The sequence below is a fragment of the Apostichopus japonicus genome, chromosome 5 (genome assembly GCF_037975245.1).
Source record: "Apostichopus japonicus isolate 1M-3 chromosome 5, ASM3797524v1, whole genome shotgun sequence".
Classification (NCBI taxonomy): Eukaryota; Metazoa; Echinodermata; class Holothuroidea; order Aspidochirotida; family Stichopodidae; genus Apostichopus; species Apostichopus japonicus.
This window is the reverse complement of record NC_092565.1, coordinates 4,216,798-4,242,989: the sequence shown is the minus strand read 5'-3', so window position 1 is coordinate 4,242,989 and position 26,192 is coordinate 4,216,798. Positions and strand designations below refer to the sequence as shown.

The 26,192-nt window shown below is 36.6% G+C and overlaps 1 protein-coding gene across 3 annotated transcripts in view; it reads left to right on the top strand.

Annotated features, from left to right (window-relative positions):
• LOC139967360 (serine/threonine-protein kinase 32B-like) overlaps positions 1 to 26,192 on the top strand; it is a 121,961-nt gene that overhangs the window by 39,420 nt on the left and 56,349 nt on the right. For all 3 annotated transcript variants that reach the window (XM_071971067.1, XM_071971068.1, XM_071971069.1), the window contains exon 4: positions 23,585 to 23,770. In XM_071971067.1, coding sequence (XP_071827168.1) covers positions 23,585 to 23,770 — 186 coding nt within the window. The remainder of the gene's footprint in view (positions 1 to 23,584; positions 23,771 to 26,192) is intronic.

Below are 26,192 nucleotides of genomic sequence, written 5' to 3'. Positions count from 1 at the left end.
AGTTCGGTTGAGGGATATCCACAGGGGGTGGGGTCCAGGAGTTTATCATGAAGGGGGGACACGAGGAATTGATATACGTAGGTCTGTTCAAAGGACATCTTTTCTGATGGTGTTATCGTCACCACCAACATACGCTGACAGTAGATACAGAATCCAAAATGTTTTCAAATGTTCACAGATGGAATCAGAAAGTACACGTCAATTTGAAACTCACATGTTTTATAGTGGAGCATTTGGGCTATTAATGCCAGTCGGCTGCTCACAACACACATGTATACCACCAGGAAATTCTGAAGTGTTTTCAAAGCCCTCTAAATCAACAGAATTATCTTCGTCAGTGATCAGGTAACATTACGGGTAATGTGATCTAGCTCAGACAATGACAGCATCCTTTCCAAAATATAGAATCTGCGATTAAATTTCACACTCTATTAAGCTAAGTCCATGAGGATATAGTTTGGAGTATAATTTGCAACATAAAAAAAAAAATAAAAGCAGAAAGCACTTCTATCATGTATGAGTTCACAGAGTGTATAAACAGTATTTCTTACAACACTAAACAAATGTGTTCTGATGCGTAACAGTTTCTCTTCGTTAACTGACTGTCGTTAACGCTATAATTAATGTTGCTCTTCGTGATGACTCATATGATGTATCAATGCCGATAAATGTACACAGCCCACTGTAGCATGTAAGAATTCTATCATGGTTGGGATGTACCTCAAAAGGTTATTTTTTTGGAGAAAATGTCATTTTGTAATAGCTACCCATAAAAACGATTGAGTGTTAAAAATCATTAAGGGCAACCTAAAAATTGCAGGGTCGTGGAGATCAACGAAAGCAGAAATTAGTTTGAAGTAGCAAGCCCGATGCTGGTTCTTTACTCAATTTTAAACAGAAGTTTAAACAGAATGTAAACAGAAATTTCAACAGAATGTGTCCATTTCCAAGGGAGCTAGTCTTAGACTCAAATAACTTGTGCCCTGCAAAATTAACTTTAATAATGACGAATGACTCTCTCTACCTCCCCCCTCTCCCCACCCCCTCATCCTCATCTGTGCCCTAGGGTCAATTAGGAGACCAGGGTTAATATCATAAGAATAGGGCAAATATAAAAAAATGTAAATAAAAGGAAACAAAACAGAAAGCAAGCATACATATCATTTTTTGGGTGAAATTGAAGGTTTTATATATCTATGGCTCGTCGTCCGTTCGTCTACTATAGAATAATTTCGTTAAACAGGCTGAATTGGCTGCAATGTGACTCAGTTTTCACGTTTCTCCGAGCTATTGTAAGGTATTAGACGTTGACCTGTCACTGGTTTTATTTACCAGCTTTACTTTAACCCCCGGCATCTAGGTCCGCCACTGTCAACAGAATCAATTTCAGCAGAACTGCAGGAGGGTTTGTAAAATTGTGGGTATATTTACCTTAAATGTATCCAAATTAGAGTCCTTCAAGATAGATGTAAGAAACAGGCGGGGAGGATGAAGATGATGTAATTAATAAAAGAGAAAAGGAAAATGGGAGGATGGAAAAAGCTTTTGACATGAATCAGCAGCCCTCAGGCCAAAAAATCTGTCTCCGTTAAATATCTTGTCGAGGAAGATATTTAATACGCGACTCTACACCTACTTCAGTAACCTTTTATACAATGCCAAAATGTTGGGGTCCTTTTCTGTTTTTGTATGTGAGTTAAATTAGATATGGTTGCATGCAACATTGCTATACATTACAAAGCAGCATAATACTGTACTTCACCTAGTAGAAACAACCCACTTAAGACAAGTACAGGGATGTATGCAGTATTTAACTCACTTTGCTTGCTGGACGAGTTTATGAGACCTGCACGGAATTATTCAAATGAAAATGCAGAGAATCCCAGTAAGGAAGATATTGGGGGATATATCAGCTTTTCCATCACTCCAGGAAATAACTGAGAGTTAAGGACATAGTTGCCTTTGCATATATACACCAAAGAAAAGGTCCATTTCCACTAGGAAGCAGAATAGTATATTTTGTTTTAATAATTGTGATATGAAAAGAAATTAAAGCGTATACATGTATACAGGTTTAGATTAGGTAACAGGACATTTTCCATTGTTTTAGCTTTTATGGCTGTCAGCTATGGACCTATTTAGTTCGTTTTCTCACTGACCTGTCTCCGCACAATTAAGCAATCTGGAATGACCTAGGCTTGCAACCGTTTGGTAGTGACCACCCCACCACGGTGACCAGTCAGCATCGGTCAACGTACCTCCTCATTCTTCCTCCCAAATTGTCTATATTACTTTAATAGTAGACTTTGATATCGTAATTAGGTACTCAGATGTAATAGTCTATAGGGGCGTGTGTAGGTTGAAAGATGCATTAAATGATCAAATGGAGAAGATTACCTTTTGTCTCTGGAATTGAATCGTCTATAAAGAACCCTCCATTGAATTTTAATTTGGAGAGTCAGATGATGGCCCCCCCATGTTTGATAATTTAATATAAACCGCTTTTACCTTCCTCAGTTCCTTCCCTCCTTTGGTTGTGATTTCAGTGATTTTGATTGGTTCCTCCATCTCCGTCTTAGCTTTATCGACCTTTGCACTTTTCCAAGCCTGCCTGTAATCAAATCAACAACTGGTCAGTTTGTTTTTTAACCTTATTAGATCTTTGACCATGTGACCTTCATGTGGTAACAACTTTTGCCTGTGATAAATCAAAGCGATACACTTTGTCTACATGGCAGTGACAGTTATCTCAAACCACGGTACGAAATATGAAGTTACATAACAAGGTATGAAAGAGAGACATACAGACACACAAATACGCACAGACACACACACAAATCATTCTGAGTAATTTACCCAAGAAGCACTTGATACAGTATATATGCTAAATGGATGTGCCAATGATGTTCTTCTGCATTAATATCTTTGGAAACAATTTTATCTTCTGAACACATGACTAGATAAAATCTCGTAGTTGACCTCTGAATGGTAGATCCAGAAGGAGGAGGAAATGGGTGAGTTAGGGCGCGGTGCTAAAAAGTTCCATTAGTGTAGTTTAGGTAGATAGGAAAGTGCAGATATCCGGGGGACACAGGTAAGTATCGTCGCTCGTAGTCCCTAAACCTGTTAGCTTTGGTAGAATGTCATCAGCCTGTCAGGGTGGTTATAGTCAATCTACATGCAGGTGTAGAAGCTAGGGCCTTTGCAAATCCTAGCTGCTTTGCTGTAAGCGTAAAAACATGATTCAGTGATATTTTTTGTATCCCTTGTTTATTCATAATTTCCAACTCGCATATTTTCTATATATATATATAAATAATTACAGTGCTTAAATATATTTATGTTTATGTAATATATATGTACATTACATTTATATATATATATATATATATATATATATATATATATATATATATAAATATATATATAAGTAATGTACATATATATTACATATACATAAATATATTTAAGCACTGTAATTATTTATATATATATAAATATCATAAACCACTCTTCCATCAGTCCTTTGATACATAATTGCTGCGAGTCAATCGTTTTTTTATGTGTAAATTTGTCGAGCAGTGCCTTTCCTTTACATCACCATCTAATATTTGGTCAGACAGGATGATTATTTTGCTTCTGGTAAAATTATCTCAGAGAGAGCAGTAGTACAACAATCTTGATTTATATAATGCGCAATATTAATAGCTAGTGGGCTCTTCCACGATTCTGTCAAATAGAGGCTGATATAATCAAAATATTGATAGATGCAGTAGTTTAGAAAGAGGGAGAAAAATTCATCCTAATAAGATGGATACTTTATTTCTTAGTTAAGTCTATATTTTGTGAAAACCAATTTTGTCCTTTAAAGACAGGACACCTTATTATATTTGCAATTAAGAGCTGGACTTAAATGTTGTCAAGCTCTCTGGAAGCTCTTAAGGAAATATTTGATGAAAACAGTTAATTTTTAAAGGTCATTCAGGAGGAAAAGAAATTCTGATATTTGTGATAGATAGAATTTTTAATGGATTTTGAAAGCTCTGATGTTTTCTTGTTTGTGGTGGCTGCATGATCACATGTTAAGTCAATCATAGTTGTTTACTTAATGCTATTTGCAGATGTTTGAAGTTAATGCAGTTGTGAAGTTAACTTCATTAAAGGGATATTCTGGATGCTAAAAATAACTGACTTCACCACTTATGTACAGTAAAATGTTTTGCATCTTTAGGTCAAAACCACATTATCATTGCATTTTGCATCGTGAAGATATGGATTTTGTTTCAAATTTTGATGATATTTCGTGAACGCATCTGGCAACAGTGTAGTGAATGCTATCATAATTATAAAGGACACTTCAGCTGAAAATATGTCGTTGCTTTTTTCGCAATTATTTTTCAATCATCCATCCAGAGAAGAAGATAATATATCTATAAGACTAGTTGCATATTGATGAAATTTCTTCATACAGAGAGCATTGGATGCTTTTAGCAAGCGTTACAAATGTATCAGATTTTCAAGTATAGATAGACAAGTAGGTTAGAATTGCCGAAGGCTGCCATTATGACATCACAGACCACCACCTACTCTGAAGTGAGAGAGGGGTTCCTTAAGCCAATTAATCAAAACAGGTTACATTCAATCAACTGTACCTCAAATTTGGGACAAGATATTAAGCTGTGGTTTCAACTGACGGGTTGTAAACAGAGCATTTTAATGCTCTAAACTTCAAGTTTTAAAGTTGTCTCAATTTGTCTGCCAGTGGGAATTATCCCTCTAAGAATGTACTTGGACTTTGTCATCACTCAGGAGTTTATTAAAAAAAAAATCAAATATGGGTACTGTGATAATGATTATATACTTTGATTTGAGAAATAATCATTTGTCCTTTTCAATGGTACTAGGACATGAGGCAGTATGTACATATCACAGCTGGAAATGTCAAGTTGTTTTTTTCTTCCCCGTGTGGTTGTACCGCTAAAAGTCAATGTAATAGCCAATGCATACAGTAGTACATATTCACCGACAAACTTCAGTTCTCCCCTGTGGGATGTATGTATACATAATCTCGCAATTATCTTTGAAGTTGTCAAAACCATAGTTAAATTTGGCAAATGACAATTTTTCCTTTGCTTCTATTTACCATACAAATGAAAGCTGTTTTGATATTTTCCATCATAATTTAGCTTTACCATTGCCAGACTCTGTGTTTTATTAAGGTGAGATTGTGCAGCACTCTGCCGTTCGGTGTCTTCCTGTAACTAATAAATTTGTATTCAGCTCCGTTATGGCTATGAACGCCTCTTCGTACTGTATGTTGATTAAAAAGGAAATAAGGCTATGAGATTGGCTGTAAAATGCTGCACTAGGGTTTGCAATGCAGTGACCATTAACTGACTAATTTCTAGCATATTTTGGAGCAATATTGAAATTAACTTTAATAATTATCTATATTCTTAATGGATGACCTCCAAAAATTTTGTTATTGTTTACTTGGGAACAGATGCCATCCATGGAAATGTAGTCTTTTACTTAAAGTTTCCCAAAAATTTCACATGGGCTGATGATGAAATCTGGCTATAAACTGTTTCAGAGGTTTGTTTGTTAAACTATTATGCATAAACTTTAAGTTGGTGGGACACAATATTTCCTGTATCCAGATAACATGGTTAACAAGTCACATATTAGAATTTTTTTTAATTTTTTTTATTTTGCTGCCAATTGCTTACCTGTCTCTTCACACCCTCAATACCCTTACTCTGTTTCCTTAATTAATAGCCAAAGGTATTCATTGTTGATCTATATGCATGTAAATGCCAGAACTATATGGGAACATCTGTATCAAGTCTTTCTGGATTATGGTTGAGCCAAGTCTGTTTAACAGCCACTTTCCTTTATATTCAAGTCTGGTCACCGATTCGAGTCAATCTATCATCTCTAACATGTTCGTTCCTCTGTCACTGCACCTTTTGAAATTTTAGTGATGTGAGCCATGACTTATATACAACACTGATCTCTACAGCAAAACATGAATTTCCACAAAAAAAAAGGAAAGAAATATTGATAATATATGACACCTGTAAGTAAGTCAATTCCAACATTATATTAATTGTTATAATTTTCAGATCCATGAATGTATTATATATCCGCAATGATACGATGATATTGCTTTCTTTGCTTTCTTTGAATATAATTTGTATCCAATTTCCAATTAATGGTTGCTTTATGCTTAAAATTTGTGCAAGTATCCATCTGTCCAATTTTTGGCATTTCTCACTTGTGCGGCATGTAATGGAGTACATACTTACCTAGCTACACTCTGTGATCTTAACTTTCCAACTTTTGCAGTTGTTTGTCATACGTGTGCCGATCACAATGCTAAGTAAAGTTAAAATATTACACAGCATAAAATATTTTACACCATGTCTTGACGTCTGCACACCCGTCCACAGTTGGAGATCTCTGTGTCATTTAAGTAGATTGTTCATTAAACTTGTTTGATTCTGTTTGCTGTGAAACCATTTGTTTACGTCAGTCCCCGTAAACTGCAACAAATTGCCCAAGAGTTATTATCAGGATATTACGGTATTGGACTCTCTCTCTGCGTACGTCACGCCAGATAAATCTCAAGGCAAATTAGAACCGCAGCCCGAACAGTCTGTCAGTTCTATGGTTAAAACCCGAAAGGGATGGACACTTTGCATTCTCAGGTTTATTATAAGATGGCAGGTCATTAGAAAAATCTAGTAGGTATTCAGAATTTCTCACGTGTAAATAGAAGCATTTTGGTTTTCTCTCATGAATTTTAATCGTTGCTGGATATTGTTGTGTGTAAATTGATGTCAGCCTCATAAAACAAAACAAAAAAATATCTGAAATTTACAATAAAAGGGAGAAAAAAAAAAGAATAAAAAGAAGAAAGGAAGGATAAGACAATCACCTATTGTGATCGATGTTTGGTTTGAGTATGTTAATGTCATGCTGCGAAGGACTTGTATAGGAGACATGATGAATTTCCCGTCTGTACGGTAAACAGTGTTGTAATAGTCCTGTTGTGTAAATGGTGTGAGAAGGTCGTGCCTAATTGATACAAAACTGTAAACTTTGAATTCATAATCATGCACTTAAGTCTACCTCATATGAATATGCATAAATATGAATTCAAGCATGATATGAATATGCACTATCTCAAATGATGGATGGTAAATAGTGTTGTAAATGTCGTGTTGTGTAAAGTGGTGTGAGAATTGTTTCGTGCCTAATTGATACAAGACTGTAATCCTTGAAACTTTACCTTTAAACATTTACAGTAGTAGGAAAATGATTGAAGCTGTGACAAAGTGACATGTAAGGATGCCTATTTATCATTTAACCTGATTGTTGTGAATTTAATATTTTATAGGGGTTACAACGCAATCTGAATTTGATGTAAACAACTGTATAGTCTTCTGCAGGATTCCAGAGCTGATTTTAGTTATCCATACAGAAATTACGGCTAAAAGCTTTTACTGTACCTGGTTTACATGATTGTTGTAACTGAAATGTCCAGACTATGTTGTACAAGCTAGACCTGTCGCTAGATGGCGGTAAAAGAGAACTTTAATATATGACTAAGTTTTATTGGGATAGAAAAAATTTGTTCATGTGCAGCTAGGGTACATACAGTGAGAAGGCTACATGTGAGAAGGAAACATGAATATTTGTTTAGAGAGGTTTCAGAAAAGTATCTGGGTGGGCAACAAGATATCTGGAATTGAATGTAATCATTGATCGATCCCTATAACTAAAATTCATTCGGTGAAAAAACCTCAGACAAATTGGAGAATGCCTTTAGATTCACCATATCTAATCTTAATGTTAGTAAAAATGCAGTCTTCCTGGCTTTTGTAAAATATCTGGAAACTGACTATACAAACAAAATTCAGAGCTGGTTTGACGTCCTTCATATGAACATTTACGAACATTCTTTTAATCAAAACAACTTAGAGGAGAGATGCTTTTTCTGCACAGTCAGAACAACACTTCTGATATTCCAGACGGTTTATAAATTTTGTCAAAGAATTCTTTGTTAAACTCTGTTCCTTGCCTCTTCTGTTTTTAAGGCCCTCTTGCATGCAGTAAGCGATGATTTTAAAGTCGGCAGTATTTTTCGTCCGTCTGAATATTTAGGCCGACCGACGACGACGTCGGATCTCGGCCGTGAAATAGATATATCAAACGGTAATCACTTTGATAGGTCATCAAACAAGCAGAGATAAAAAAGAACCATTGGCCATTTTTTACTAATGGTTGCCCGAAGGTTTATTCACAGTTACCACTTGAAGTTCAAGGCTAACTAGCCAAGACTTCACGTTCGGTGCTTTATTATACTCCGGGTACCATGTGACATACGAAGGGAAGATGTAATTACCGTGCCGGGAAAAGGTGAGGAGTAAACAGACTCGAAGCGAACTATGTTTGAGAAAACGACCAGTCAAGAGGAAGGGCAGTTAGAAAATGAATTCAACTTTTTTTAGTTTTTATTGTTGTGAGGAACAGAGGACGGTTACAAGTGGTTTGTTGAATTCAGAATGATAACATTGGGTTATAAGAAATGAAATTGTTTGTTACCAGATATAGTGATCACAACTTAGTCTACCTGCCAGTTACTTGTATAGGTGTTAAAACCGATCTTGGCACAACTTTTTATCACAAATTATACAAACGAAAAGCATAACATTATGCTTTATCGTGTTTTATCGTACGGACATTACGCTTTATCGAGGTAAATCCTGTGTTTGTTGGACATTTGGGAAGACATTATTAAACTAACTATAGTCAGTATGCAAAAAAAAAGAGGGAAATTAAAAATAAAGAAAGAGCTGCCAGATGTGAAGTAGTCATGTATCTATAAATAGACACGTGCACATATAAAACACATTTTGTTTTGCCCAGGGGGGGGGCAGGGTGAGGGGAGGAGGAGCTGTGGGAAGGGGGATTGGGGAGGAGGAGCTGTGGGAAGGGGGATGGGGGTTGGAAATGAAAATTTGTGTATGTACAAACAAAAGCTACAAATGAGAAACTTCAAATTGTCTGATGTTTTAGTATTTCATAAATTTATTTGTCTCTTCCCTATCTCGATCCTCACCATCAAACTGCTCTCATTGGAGTATTTGCTTTAGCTGTGTATGCAGTATTCTGCTTCCAATGATTATCCAGAAAAGGCAGCTTAGTACCATCCATTCCCCCTCCCCTTTTCTCCCCTCCCTTTTCCCCCCTCTATTCAATTTCTGTTGAACAATGACAAAAGCATTCTCTTATAAATTATTAAGATGTTTCACAGTCAAAAGAATTTAAAACCAAGCTTTTGAAATAAATAGCCGATTCGATCCTCATTAAAAACAAATCCGAACAACTGGAGAACCCATTAAATAGTTCCAGCTAAGAGACCTTATTTTTTACTTTATTTAGGACTTCATAAATAATTTATATTTTCAACACTTGAAATTGTAAAGTAAAAAAAACAAAAAACAAAACTTGTCAGTACAAAGTTCAATACTTACTCACTTATTTTGATGTAAATAATTTTTCATGTGTCAAATTAAAACTTATGTCCAAAGAAATTGTCCTGCTTGGAAAAGCTGAAACGAGCAAAAATGTCTATAAGGCTTTAAACTGACAGTGTTGCGGGTGTGAATATGTATCATTTCTCTGCGATTGAACGATCCCAATCTTAAGGATCCAATATTGCTGTTATTCTCAGTTTTTCCTGTAAAAAAAATGTCTAATTTCATTCGGGGAATGACAGAACTCTTTGCTCGGATGTAACGCAAGCCTCCTCTGGTTGTTTTGTGTCATGGTGTTGCATAATATTGACCAAAGTTTCGCTGTTTTTTCGTGTGTTTTTCTTTTTTGACTTTTCGTAAATGTGTCTCTGCGTGTGATATGAATCTTAAACGTTTTGCAATCGGTCTTCCACGGCCAAGATGACATTTGCATTACTCCAATTTCCGACGCAGAGGTAACTGTAGCGTCTCCAGCTACTCGCGAGAGGACTTTCTCTTTGGATTCGATTTCCGTTCCTCTCCCTTTTCGGAGTATCAAATCTTGAGATGATATTGAAATCCGAGACGTTTTCATTTAACAGACTTAAGGCCAAAGTCAAGTCAGTGAAGTCAGTGACATCAAAGATTGGAAAGAGTATTTGGTTGAGATTTAGTTTGGATAAAAACAATTTCATCAGCAGATTTGTTGCTTTTAATTATCTCTATGGCGATTCATAGTAAGTCTTAGTTGTAGAATAACCCATATGTACTTTTAAAAACACAAATTTATACAGGAAAACTGTAATACCTCAAGTAATTGGTTGCTTAATTACTCTGCTAATCCATATGTAGTATAAAAATAATAATGCATATGTACCTTAAAAGTACAAATTTATACAGGAAAACTGCAATACCTCAAGTAATTGGTTGCTTAATTACTCCGCTAATTTATATGTACTTTCAAAAAAATTATATAATGCAAATGTACTTTCAAAATACGAATTTATACAGGAAAACTGCAATACCTCAAGTTATTGGTTCTTATTTACATTTGTGTAATGAACATGCTGAAATGGGCGGTCGCAGTGATTTTACGGTAAATTGTTCGCAACAGAAAATAAATTTCTTTCTTTCGATTGCGACAGCTCTTCTCCTGGTCAGAGTGCATTTAGAATAAGAAACATTGAATCTACTTCGGAAGTTTGTTTTCCGAAATTCATCAGCAAACAGGTATTGAGACTTAAACTCTTCCAAAAAATTTGGATTATTGTTCCAAAAATGACTCAATATTATCAAAGCTTCACTCTCCAGACATATGCTTGTACTGTATATACCACCCTCAGTGGTCTTCCTTGTCTTAGATTCACTCTGTAAGGTTTTACAATATATGATCCACATGATTCCATTCTATAAGCTGTGAAAACTAGCAGAAATGTGTCCCCAGAGGGTCTTTCCTTTTAATGAAAGTACAACAAACACTTTGAAAAGCTGCTTGATTTGGTGAAAAACAAAACTGTTGATTTACTCAGTATACAAAAAGCTGTGCTATAAAAGAAAATGGTACTTTTAATGGGAACTTCAAATTTGGTCATTTATACACTATTGCATTATATCTGCGTCAGTGGAGTACTAAAGTTTATGGTGAGTGTTATATATCTGTGATGCTGTGCTATTAACGTCAGAAGTGCATTGATGAAACCACCATCATGATGTAATACATCTCCCTGGGATTCTTGCTAGGAGCATGTGTAATTGATGCAGAAATAACAAATTGAGATTTATGCTTGATGTAAAAGATAAGGATTTAGGGATGATGACTTACTAGGTAAATACACAGTGAAATTGGTTTCTTGAAGATGTGTAGATGTAACCAGTTGATTTACATAACTCGGTGGCATCTGTGCGTTGGTGACAGGTTGGTCTAATTGTCACTGGATGTAGATGAAATATTATAGTTCATGTTGAGATAACAAGTTGTTTTGTTTTACTGAATAAGGATCAATAAAAAGCAAGTGGTTTATTGCTATATCTATCTATACATATATATATATATATATATATATATATATATATATATGAAAATTTGTTCCTCGCTTACCTGTCTCCTCACAACCTTAGCACTCTTGTTTCACTGTGCCTAGAATGAACTGCTTACTTGTTTAACACTGTGCATATATACAGTATGTATATTCATAGAAAAATAGCAGTGTTTTATTACCCTTGTTCCCTCAGATGACTATAAGAGGAATTGAAAGTAAAATAAAATAGGTATGATCATCGGAGACTATCAAGAAACTCCATCACAGATGAAACCTTCACTTCATAGTCCACTTGTTTCAGCTTTCATCTTTGAGAGGAATTACTATAATTTACATGTTTGTTCTCAGTTTCAAAGAAACTGTGCAGTCACGTTTCACATATTTATCGTTTCACTTTTTATATTTTCTATATAGTACAATTTTTTTGACCGCTTTCAATTCCTCTTAATACTATAATGACTTTTGCGGGTCGGCCGGAGAGCTCCCCCTTTGATCCCCTCAAAATCACTCAGACCATTATACGGTATTTTAATTATTTTCTGCTAACTTCTGGAATTGTTTTGTCTTTTTAATGCTGGTTTAATGGACACTGATAGGGATTTGACCTTTTCCTGTTATACACATACAATTGCTGATGGAGAGCTCTTCATATTTTTGCCGTGAAGGTCAAGTACCCTAGCCCGGTGTCTGAATTAATCTGTTTTGGTTGTTTTGCTGGCAGCAATAGGAGGATATACTTCTAGGGATATTCTTGAACAGGGGCCCAGCTCTGTTTCTCTTTGATTCTTCTTGATGCTTTGCCGAAGCTATCCGAGTCAAGTCTCTGTAGCTTTGTGGTATTCTGTTTTTAATCCTACAAAACTTTGCTTTATTAAATGAAAAACAATATAAATTATATTATCACAGTTGGCCAGATTAAAGGTATAGATTTTTTTTTTAGGTAATTACTAAAAAATTAGTGGATACACTTTCATCCGCTTTCAACGGATTGCAGCTGGCCAATTTATCAGTCGATTTTCTCGTGGAAAATTTGCTGTATCTGTAGCAGTTACTGGTATAGGTTGTTGGAGCTAGTACTGCTACTAAACAAGCAATCGATTTGTCTTATAAATTTGACAAGGGTAATAACTTTCTCTTTTATACCTCGGTGATCGTAACATCTTCTAAATTAGCCGTCTTTTCCTTCTCAACCGTACACGTATTTCCTTCAAGACCCGACGGCGCGATCGAATAGCGTGAGGTATTCGGCCACTGCCTTGCATTGAGAGAAACAGGTTTAATTACGAAGGTGACCCTCATGCGCAGTTGATTAAACCCCATATCAATAAATCATTAATTCTTATGGGAGATGGTAAAAATCAACAGGCTAAGACCCAGAGGGCATGACTGACCGCCCAGTACATGTGCAAGCATGTAGTAGGTTTAATTTTGCACAGACGTCACGTCCACGAAGCCGAAAGGAACTTGTGAATTTATCCGTCTAATTGTCCATGTCGGGGTAAGAGGGATTATGTAAACACAAGGCCATTCCATATATAATCTAAATCCATCAAAACTAATCGTTCCGAACTTTTTTCTTGACGAGAATTTTTTTCACAGCTTAGAACGGCACTGACGTAATGTTTTTCTTGAAAAGCTAACTTAAAGAGATCTTCTGGTGGCTAAAGTTGATTGGTGAAAAAATGTTTATAAATGTTATAAATTTTCCACGGTCTCGGAGGTCAGAACCGTTTCCTCACAGCAGTATGTATGGCGAAAGCACGGACGTTTTCAAATTTGGTGGTGTCTTGTGAATGAATCTGGCAACAATGTTCAGAGGAATATACATCTCATTGTGATAATTCAGCTGAAAATTCTTTTTTTTTCTTCTTTTTCTTGATAATATTTTAACTCATTTATTCATAGATGAGGTATTTAATGTTTTTCTACCCCCAAAAAAAGAAGAAAAACTTGCATTTTGATGAAATGTTAAATACAGAGACACTTAACAAACAAAACCATTCCAAAGAGTACCATGAGCACACTGTGGTAAAAGTATAGTTTTTGAAAAACATTTACTGTTTTGATATCACCGACCACCTATACTGTTATACATTCCTGGCAGAATACAGAGTTGAGCCAACCAAAAAAAGGGTTTTACTATTTTTACCATAATTTGTGTTAGGGACACAATATATTTAGATCGGGGTTTTATCAGTTCCTAGTAGTGTGGAGTACTTCCTTTTCTGAAATAAGTATCACATCATCGTCTGCAACCTGAATATCCCTCTTAACGACTCAGGTAACCTTTTGCTGATTTGCGGTAGTGTTAAGACAGGTGGTAATGTAGTTTGACATGACACCTCTGACATGACACTTCTCCCTTTCTTCCCCCCCCCAACAGGTCCCCCTCTCCTCCCCGATATTCATATCAATACACACGCTCATGAGTATGAAATTACCTTGTGCGCGAGAGACTCACAATATATTTTCCAGATGTTTAATACCTCAGCCATGATCGAGCACAGAATGTCACCTTTCAAAGCAAACATCAAGACGAATAGTATGTAAAATTGCAAAAGCCAAGTGAATTTTTAGTGGGAAAGTATAGCAAAAGCGACCATTTGTCTATTGAGAATTGATGATCTCGGTTTGTTTCATTTCATGTACACAGAGATCTGCACTCAGGTAGCGTTTTGTGTAGCTCTGCGAAAATTCTCGTCATTCACACTTAATAGACACTACGTGTGTATTACAAAGAAAGAAGGAATATATGGTTTTGGGAAATTAACATGTACATGAAAACAATTTGGAGGCGATAGATTTCAAGTTAGGATAAGGAGAGCCTTTTCATGATATCCTTGAAACGGAGAATCAGTATGAAAAGGAATAATTGTTAGTAACCTTTGACATTCCGTAAGGTGCTCCCAAAAATAATGTAAATTTGATCGCCGCATTTTAATACTGCAGAGATGGATAAGAGTGTGTCTGCATCATAATTCATTGTGTTGTGTAATTTATCGGAAAGAGAGACAGAGAGAATGAAAGAGAAAGACAAAAAGGGAGAGAAAAAGAGATGCATGCAGAGACAGAGCGATGCTGTTTCTGAAGAAAAGAAAGTGAAATTTCATTAAAACAAAAAGAAGAATTTAGTTATAAGAAATCAGGTCAGAAGATAATTATGTAGGGTAAGAGGTTGTGGTGAATTTCCATTAAATTGATCCATCTAGAGATATATTTTCGAGAAAAAAATGTCTTTGGGATGGGGGATGGTGAGGGGGGATGAGGGATGGTGAGGGGGAAGGAGGGATATAATGAGAGATGGAAAAAGGAAAGAGGGAGAGGAAGTTGGTACCTGCTTAATTGTCATCGGAAATGGTGGCGATGTTTCGTAAGCAGGGTGAGAAATCCATTAATTATGACATTCCAGGCCAGAAATTTCATTGCTATACATATTTATGGCTTGATATACCTATGGAATGCTGATATGAAATCAATGTGACAAAAAAAGATGGATTCACAGAAAGTCCACAGAGATTCATGTGCATGGATATTTCGTTTACTCTTTTTGGTTATTTGGGGAAGGGGGAGATTTGTACGAAACATGGCACATTATTATCACGTGGGGAACTGTTAGCCATAGTCATCATCCTGCTCAAGATAATTAATATTGGATAAACTCTGATATTTTATAAAGTATATATAATCTGTGTGGTAGCCCAATAATTGTTGGTCGCTTGGTTCTTAAATATGTAGGTTATGCATTCGCCTTTCAATGTCTGGATTTCATAACGGTTTCAGTGGCCGCATATGACCTTTGATATCTCATGATGGATGATGTTCATCATCGATATCCTCCCACATTTTTTGAAATTTGTTTGGAAATCTCATCTCCCCGATGGTTCAGTTGTCCTGTAGAAAGTGTTGAATTTTTGACTTCAATCATACATCTTGGCTGGCATTGAAAGGCTGCAATAGAGATGCCTAGATATGAAAGTATATATGCACATATGCAGGCTTAGAGTTTTAGAAAATTAGAAATTCTAGCAGTGTACATGCTGAAGAATGCTGAAATCTACTGAATATATCAAATCAAATTCCCAATTGCATATTCCTTGACTTAATATATACAACAGCAACATTACATTAACACTGGCATAAAATGCAAGATTTTTTATTTCTCTCTACATACAGGCAAAACAGTGAAATCCATTGGCATATTGCCAAAATATAGCCAGAATTTCTAGGCCTGTGTAGACAAACTATTAGACAGTATAACCTGTAAACTATAGCATATGCAGGTAGAAACTCTGTGCTTGTACATGTATGCATGTATACATACATGATACAGTATCATGATACAGTATGGTGATACATACCAAAAGTTTCTCAAATTTGAATATAATTTTTACCAATCACAAATTATTTCCTCTAAAATTCTTCTGATTTTATGAAGTTTTGAGAAGATGACAAAATTACCGTGACTTTGGCAATGTATGAATTCTGTTGCTGGGTGACAAACTTGTTGAGGAATCAAAATCAAGTTCATTCATCCCCCATTTATTGAGATTGGCTTGAGATTGTAATAATGCAAGGGGTTATAGTAGTTGGCTTCATTTACAAGCTTATTTTAAGCTAAAACACATTTGGGTTTGGTATATAAAATTGTTGAATTAACTAAAACAGGAGCTTTAATAATATATACCTCCACACAAGCTAAATCAAAGTCTATAACTGAGCAGTAGTATTCCCTCTATAACCTGTCAGATGCCCTCAAGATTGCCTATTGGTATCTAATTCCTACTAGGAAGTACTGTAGCTAACCCAATATCCCCCCCCCCCCCCTCTGGGCCATAATACCAGTAGGATAGGGAAGTGCAATCACAGTGGGGAGACATGTATGTATATTTGTATAATAATAAACTGTATTCAAGCTATACTCAATAAACCAAATGGCTTTGTTAGATCCCTATTTTGAAAGTGAAATGTTTAAATTTGTGGTACATTAAGCTTTTTTATATTCGGTTAGTGGACTAATTACACAATTAACTACTTGCTAATATTGCATATCTTTATTAGAAAGTTTTAATAGAAACTTGATTGTTCCCCCCCCCTCCCCTACCATAGCTCTTTAAGTTGAAAAATTCATGTTCATGAAACATGTATGATTCGATAGATTGGATGTCATTTGCTTGCTTCAAACAATAACAGTTGTTCATCCTCAAGGGACCTAAGGCACCATACGATTATCTTCCTCCCCCCTCCACCCCATCTTAGTAACTTTTGCAGACACAATTAACCCAATACTAGATAGCTGCGTGGTACATCTTGCATGGAAGTGTTCATGGGGGCCCCAAGTTTTAACCTTGGAGGGCCCTTAGTAGGCACTTCAATTGCCTCTTATACCTATGGTATAATCAGTCAAATTTGGCTTGAACATGAATTGAGATAGTGTGTATGGAATTCAAACAGATCAGGCATATATGTACCGAATATGAGAAACATATAAAAATTAAACGCTTTTTAAAACTAGTATAAATGCTATATTTACTTCGTTCCCCGCTTACCTGTCTCCCCACAACATTAGCACCTCATTCTACTGTGTCTAGTATGCCCTGGTGATCTTTTAACACTGTGCACCCTCAGTGACCGGTCCTATCCGGTCAATGCCCTTCCTTCTCATTCTACCATCCAAAGTGTTTACTCATGCGTTTCGTAGTGGATTCAAATCTTTCGAAAACTGCCCGGATTACATTGGATTATTACCTTTTTTACATCCTATTGGATTTCTAAGCGTTTCAACAGCCTATTACAGCCCGATAAGTATCCTTTCTTATAAGGAAGGGAGTTTGGGGGCTGAATATGAGACACATATAAAAATTAAATGCTTTTTGTAAACTATATAGTATAAATGCTATTTACGCTAGTAAAACCAGGAACTATTGTAAGTCATGAAACCGTATCTTGGTGGCTCAATAGTTAATAGTTATTGTATATATGCACTGATACAAGGAAGTTTGGCCAATTACATCCACGACCAGCTAGCCTCATTTTACGTATATATAGCTCTGATTTGAACTTTTGTCCAAGCAGACATTGATCACTGAGTAGTCCAAATCACAGAAGTAGCTCTTGAAAGTGTGTAACTTGCTCTGTGGCTTTCATTGATATGACGAGAAGTTCCTGGTAGCAAATTTTAGTTTAATTAAGTGAAACTTTAATTGAGAGCAGTCGATTACAAAGTGAAAAGTAAATTTCGCTCGATATGCATTGTAATGTGTCAAAAAATAGACCAGATATTTCTTGAGTTTGGAAAATGCTGCTTTCCAACTTCTGAATTCAAAAAGTTAGGATTGGGTTGTATCGTCTTGTTGGACCCGGTGGCCAAATTAAAGATATTTCATGATTTGATATAGAAAATCTTTGGATAGTCGGAAGCAGTCGTGATAAATATCCACTGAAGGTTAGTGTTCGATAGACAGCATGCTGCTATTTGCCTGGAAGTCTTATAAGCAATTAGAAAATCATTTTTTTAGTTGGTAATATTTATTTTGAAATTTATAGATATAATGAAAGATTATAACAAATACATAGCTTAACATTTCTTGAAGCAAAATTAAAGATCCAGTATACAGACTTCAGGTTCCGTAGGTTGCATGAAATTAAACATATTCGTTTCCACCAAATTACTTCCCCCCCCCCCTCCCTTTATTCCCAAAACCATGAGTATTGATGTTTATAGTCGGAGACGAAACCCTGGTTGGTTTTTCTGGCAAGCTGGCAAACACATCTACCTGCAAGTTTGTTGAAAATACTGTATTTAGTTCACTCCTCTCTTAGCTGTCCCCTTAACCTACGCGCCCCTAAAAGACGCATATATATTTCTTGGTTTCAGTGTGATATTCACATACCTAATATCTTTGTTTTCAATGACCAATAATATAGGTGCCGTATTGTCAACATTTCAGGCACCTTGTAATTTTTCATGTCTAAAAAAATGCAAAGAGTTTTATATTAAGCCATTTTCTTTTTGAAAAGACATAATTTATCACACACACTTACTTACCTCATATACATATATGCACTATAAATCCTCTATAGCTCAAATTGGTCAGTCTTTAAGCAGGGGGTGTGGCTACCATCCATCCAGGCCCCGACTCCTCCTTCCTCTTTTGACCATTTGCATGGAGGAAAGTCGCGCAGAATTGGTCCAATTTTGATCGTATCGATAACGTTAGTTTTTGACACGGGGGAATTGTTATTCTTATCTTCTACTAGGCTACCAACCTTCTACATCGTTTTTGAGCTAAGTATCCCGTTTTCTATAAGTTTATTTTGGATTGACTTTTTTAGCCAAAGTTGTTTACTTCATTTCGTGTCCTCAAATGTTTTATCTCCATATATATTTGCATGTAAGTGGTTAATAAATTCCCAAAACAGGAAAGTGGTTTTTGGGGGATTCTATTAAAGTATCCTCTAGCATCAGACCAACAAGTTCGGCAAAGTTATTGCCAAAAATTTACTGCGTACTTGCTCAAAACAACATTGTAATCGATCTATGACTCTCTCGTTAGTATCCTTTTTTTTCCAAAAATCATTGAATTTAATGCGTGTGAAGAGTTTTTTTCATTCAAAAGAATTCACGTCCTCGTTCTTTGTCATGTCACGTGCAAAAACGGATTTGGAAATTAGCAAAAATCTCACCACGATTTGAATTTTGAAGTGAATTGTAAGAGGTCAAGCTAATGAACTGCTTTGTTATGGGTTCGATGCTGTGGTATCAGAATAGTATATTTAAATATTTAACCAAAAATCAAAACCATTGAGCTCCTTTTAATTCCTTCAGGCAGCTAATTTCTAATATAGAACTGGCTTGATCTACATTTACTCAGACTGTTGCGATATCGCTTGAAGATCTTCGGGCACTAGTATAGTTTAAAGATATTGCAAAGAGATTGGCAATTCCCTCAAGGACAGATTTTTTTCCTTCATTTTATTTCTTAGTGAAGTCTTTTTTTATTTTATTTTTTTATTGTCAGTTTATTTTATTTTTGTCTTTGCCTTGATGATTGGTAGAGTGATAACAGCAGCTCAGAACGAATTTGAAGGAAGATGTTCGTGATAATAATGTTGCACAGGCAACCAATGGGATTGCATGCAAGTGACTTCATCCAGAGATTGACCCAGTTTTCATGGATGCAACCGACTTTCAAGTTCTTAAAGGATCTTTCGATCCCAAGATACAAATGTGAAACATTTGCCAGGATGTAGGTATTACAGTGAATGCAACCGTTAATTTCAGGTTCGTTAATTCGGCGAGAGAGATGTTAGGCTGCTGGTAACTTTAATAGCGTGATTCGATTTAATAAACACGCTGTATTAAAGTTTACTGAAGTGGTCAGGGTATATATATTCAAACATGGAAACCTGCTCTAAAGGATCGTGGTTGGAGACTCGTAACCACCAGTATCACGAACACGAAAACAGAGTAGTTCTTTATTAGATGCTGCTGTTATGTGTTTTAAGTGCATTCCAACTGTGTCAATATTTGCTGTGAAAATTCAATATGGGTTTGATGTAAATGGCGTGTTATTAGGTACAAAAGAGTTCACCAGAATGAAGATCGAACCGAAAAGATACATGAACAGTTGGAAATATGTGTTTGGGAAAATTGTCGGTGTTAAACTAACTTCGATCCAAATGGTAGAAGGAAGACGAAGGGTGGCAGGGTGCCGACCTGGAATTGGGTCATCTAGGCGGTGCAGTGATAAAGTGGTATCAAGCTTTGTTCGTTAGGTAGATGGTGAGGTGCATAAGTTAAATTTATTGGAGACAGGTAAGTACTGTAGTTCATAACGACCCATACAAGCAACCTTTTTGTTTTGGGCACAAGAGGAGGGAGAGGGGATGGGGTGGGGAAGGGTTGGTGTGTGGCTGTCAAGATTTTATTGATTGGGACCTACGAGATCAACTTTAATGGTCATAATCACCACGATAAAGTATAAACGAGGCAGCGTACACACAAAACCTTTCTCAGACTTACAGTAGAAGTTGAAATAATATCATGATTCTAGCTCTAGATACGGTAATATGTTTATTAATGTGTACATAAATATCCAACTTGGACAATGCAGTGGGTTTATAAGATTATATGTAACACCTAAACTCCTGTAAACAACAGCTACTCCTAACTTGACTGCCTCTAGCGCATTCAGTTAGAGCATGAATTTAAGCAGAGTTTTAGGTTTTCATATGTTATGCATGCATGGGGAGAAATATGAGTAATGTTGCCATAGTTATTCTGGTTTTCAAAATATTCACATTTGCTCTTTTAAATTGATGATGTTAGCTAGGTGCCCCAGTTCAAGCCTAAATGTCGATGTTAATCCAACCTTTATATGAATTTTAATGACTTCTCGTAAACGATAGCATCCTTGGATGAAGATGTTCAACCTCATTTTGTGCTTTAATTGACAAATTTCTCTTTGTAAATTTGCACATTGTAAGTATGCCAATTGAGGCCATAGAAAGTCTTATGTTTTCCCATTGATTTCTACATTGCATTTGAGGAACTATTTTTTGTGTCAGACTAAGTAATTCAGCCACTTTATATATTGAGCCTCAGATGTTTAAAATAGGTCATTTTTTTCAAAAATTAACAGTGATATAGAAAGGACCACCTAGACTATAATAGCAGTATTTTTGTTTTAACAGTCTGCAAATATTCAAAATTAATTTTGTGCCTAAGGCCACCCCTTTAAATTTGTCTCATGTGTTTTATCATAAAACTTCATAGAAACTACCAACAACAAGTAATAAAACAGCAGCAATGCAAAAGGACACAACAAATGGGATGGGGGGGGGGGGTTGGACGAGGGCTAGGATAGAGAGAAGCCAGTGAAAAATAAGAAAAACTTTCAAATGATTGAAATTATACTGAACGTTTCAGTGTATCCTCATAGCTTGTACCGTCGAAAATATTTACTGAATTTCACGCCGGCAAATTTGCCTTCAGCAAACTGCGATGCGTGCGATTTTTCAGCGCCGGCTGATATTTTAGGTCAGGTCAAAGTGATACACCCTGCAGGTCATGTGAAATCCCATCGTGGAAATAACGAGCAAAAATTTGACAAATCTTCTTCCCTGGATAAATATTAATTTCTGACTTTGTGCATGTAAATCTTGTAAATGGGAGACTACAAATAAACCTTGTGAACATTGCAGTACATCTTTCAAACCTTTCATCCTCAGGATAGAACTGAAACAACTTTAGAAATGCTAAACTCCCAGGATTTTTTTTTTCATTTCCCAGTTTTTTCTTCCCCCCCCCCCCGAGACCCACATATTGCCCTAATTAACATTGTCATTGTCACAGGGTCTGTGTTTAGTTCTTATTTGAAGTTCATTCCAACAGTTGCCAGTAATTGTCCGGTGGTTTTTTGTGTGTAATTTCATTACGGATTCCCAGCCAAGCCGTCAACCGGTTATCGACGAAGACGGGGGAATTTTGTCACAAGGTTGGAACTCTTCCTTCTTTTCCGGGGGGATTCGAAAAGGAATGATTAAATAAAGAGAGAGAGAGAGAGAGGACGAGATGGAGATTGAAGGAGAAAGAAAAGAGAAATAGAGAGAGAGAGAGCGAGAGAATTTGGGTTATTCTGTGAATCCACAGTGTGCGTCCGTCTCTTTGATGTGTTTCGGAAGGCGTAAGATTCACAGAGAAATGTTGTAAATTGATTCCGACTGGGGTTATGACAAATGTTGTGTAACAATTTATCAAACTGCAGCTGAGGTAACCAATTGATGTAACATCTCGGTCTGGAAATATTTAAAACTTGTGTGAGGGTGCTGGATGAGTACATACGCCCCTTTTTGCTTACACATACATTTCATGCTCGGACGTAATGTTTAGAGGTAAAAATACTCTGTTTTAACGTAATTTCCAGAGGTCTTTTTTTCATGGATCGATAAAAATCATCTCGAATTGATATTTTCTAACCTTAGAAATCACCTTACTTTATTCTAGTCCACAAATTTGCTCGTCAAATGCCTGGGATATTCGTGGTGATGGCACCTCGGGGAGCTAATTTAGTCGGACATCATAAATTATTCTGGTAACCTTTTCAAATTTAGAGGCTTCATGGTAGTACTCCTGTGTTTGCTAAACTGCGACATTTACCAAATTGTTTACGTGCCAAAAAGTGTTCATTCACTTTCCCAGTTATTTGGTGAAGTTTCTCTTATTTTATGCTAATATCTTTATTGCATTATGCAGAATTAATACAGTGCTTACAGATTATGTAACTGTGCTGGAAGGAAATTAAGACTTAACTCTGGCTTAACCCAGTTTACAGTGTGCACTAAATTTAGGAAGTATGCCATAAGCCTACTGTAGGTACCATGTACAAAGAATGTGTTAGGATGTGGTATAGGACAGCCGCTTGTGCTCTTTAGTATTACACAGTAGAAACTGCAGCTCTGCAGAGGTAATCCCCTTATCGTTTGATATCGATTCATCATCGTAGCTTATCGAGCGAGTCTTTTGCTGGCCCTGCTGCAACTTGTCGTTTTGACACCGTTTTGACTTAATTAATACGATTCTCATTGTCGTCCTTGTGTGAGTAATTAAGATTGTGATGTTCTATCCCCTTTCTTTCTTCAGTTGAGTACTTTCTTCCCCTTTCAAGCCCTCTCTCCCCTCCCCCCTCCCCCTCTTGTCTTCTTCCTATTTCTCCTTCTCTCTCTTTGCCTTTCCTTCTCTTCCATCTTCCCTCGCTGGATGGAGGGGTTGGCTACTTTGGTTTGATAACTTTTGCATCATTAAAAAGTTAGTACCCTTTGTTTTATGTATATAATTAGTCTTTGAGGAAGGGAGGGAGGGGGTAGGAGAGAGGGGTTAGGAGGAGGGAGGGAGGAAGGGAGCAGAGGTGGGTAAACGAGCAGGTGTAAAAATGGGACTCATCTATTCTGCCCCCCCGTGTGCCTCTCTTTATCCTGCAGGCAGTTTTGTAAAGTTACATTTCTTTTGATCGTTCTCTGCAGGTCTGTATCGTCCAGAAACGAGACACGAAGAAGATGTTTGCCATGAAATACATGAACAAGTCGATGTGCATCAAGAAAGACGCGGTGAGGAACGTCCTGAGAGAACAAGAGATCCTACAGCAGCTGGAACATCCGTTCTTGGTTAATCTTTGGTTTACCTTCCAGGATGAGGAGGACATGTTTATGGTATGTCTGCATAGTTATGGATTAATACGATCCTGTCCATTACGTGTACTAATCGACTCGATTGCAAACCCTGATCACGTAGTGGGATGGAGAAAACATCCATTCTTTGTTAATCTTTGGTTTCCCTTACAGGATGAAGAGGACATGTTTATGGGCATGTTTACATAATCAATGATTAAGATCTTGCGATTACGTGTATTAATCGACTTGATTACAAACCTCGATCAGCAATGTTATGTAGGAAGCAACTCTCCCTTGTACACAGATCTCATTAAGTATGATAGAAATGTAAGCTGCACGCTATTAATTACGAATATTTAATGAAATAAACACATTGCGAACATATCTGTATCAAGCCATTTGAAATCTACCCGATGCTTATGTGATAGAATGGGATGTTTTGTTATTCAGAAGTGATCCATTTTTGTGGTTCAATGATTCCTGTGGAACATGCTCTAGACAGACCATCTTAAGTGCCTAATATGCGTTGTGTTAGGGTATACTCTTGATCATGTTGCCTTTGGAGGGGAGGTGGAGGGTTAGGGAAATGGTGAAACAGATCCTTTTATTACTTACCTGTACATTCCCCGTCCTCCGCCCCACCCCCCGCGCCCCATGCCTCTCTGCCCACCTAGCTTTTCTTTTCCTTTCATCATGTGTGATTAGTTGTCAGCCCTCTCAATCCATGCGAAGAAGTCTAAAACAACAAAAAACTCATCTGGAGTCATTTGAGATCACATCGTACCTTTGATTAATTGCCCCGAAACCAGACGGACCTTGACATTGGTACCATCCAGGTCAAGAACCGAACTTTCTTCCTCGCAGAGTATGACGAAAGATTCCTTCCAAAACAAATTAACCCTGTGAAAAACCCAAAAGTTGTCTTCCAGCCTATGCGTTATTAATGCCAAATTGTGTATATCACAGCTTGTCTTGGTATATCCGGCTTAAAAGAAATTTGAAGTGAAGTTCCTTGTGGCTGTTGGCTTTAATAGTGTTTTTCATGGTCACTGTTATCATTTCTTGTTGTCTTCGCAGTGTACTTTCTTGTATACGGATTGACTTTTCCTCCCCCCCCAATCATATCTTTCCTATCAGCGACTTTCACACCTGTGGTTCAATGCCCGGGATGAGGCATGCAGTCATTAACTTTTGATGAAGTCAAAAATTATTAAAGTGTTTGTTTTAGCAGATGATATCCCCTATCAGTTCTTTCAGTGTTGGTTAGATTTGTGAGCTCCAAGCAATTTCCTGATGGAAAATGCGTTCAGATGAGACCGTCATAGAGGAGAAAGAATTAATACATTTCTTTGCCAAAATATATGTATTTTTCTCTTTTTGGAACTTGTGAAGTTCACTGTATAGTTTAGTAGACTCAAGGAGTGGATATGTTTACCCGGTTAGATAATGTTTCAAGGATACGGAACAAATTAACTTGCGAATAAAAATGTCACCTTTAGGTTTGCTTTTGGTATAGTTTGAGAGCTGTTTTGATAGTAAAGAGGAGTAAGTTTCTGGCATTTTTGTAATGATTGCAAGAGGGGTTGTCAAAGTAGAAGTAGCTGCCAGGCATAACTTCAAGAAACCTTCCCCCCCCCCAAAAAAAATGATCCCCTTTATCTGTTTAATAGTTAATATGACAAGAGGAACTGAAATATTTATATTTATATTTAGGAAGAAAAAGATTAAAACATTTGTAAAATAGAAACACTGCAGCTCTTTGTGTTTGATTGCCAACTGGTGGGGAAAAAATGGGTACAATTTCAATCCAATTTTCTGGTATTACTCACAGCAATATTTATATATTCTATCAAACTAATTATAGACTCCCACACTTCTTGGCTTATTCACAAAATGAAATTCAGATTGTGACAATGTTCAGCTTTATCTGGAATATTTTTTTCTTGTTTTTAACATTTTATGACAAATTATGGGAAATCTGACCTGGCTGAACTTGGTGAGGCAGAGCCCGATTAGCTGAAGTCTTGTTTATATTACAGAGCAGACCCGGCCTGCATTCAGTTGTCGGAATCAAAACGAGATAAACTGCCATCCTCTTCCTCCTCCCCTTCCCTCTCGCCTTCTCTTGGTCTTTCTTAATTCCCTTCCCTTTCCTATCCCATTATTTCTCTCCATGCCATCCTCCTTTTCCCTACTTTCCTCTCTTTTCTACGAAACCTCAGCACGTTTATATCAGACCTTATGTTCAGCATCAGACCCTCTGCTTAAGATCACCGAATAGGAAAATTGAGGTTTTGTTCACCAGCAGAAAAGACGCGAAACCATAAAGCCGTGTGTTGTGCAGCACTGCTGTAAATACACTACAAATACGGTGTGAAAATATGTGCGTAACAAAGTATGCAGGCAAAAGTCAAAGGTCACCACAGGTGATCCTGAGTCGTCTCCGAGTTGCGTTTGCAAA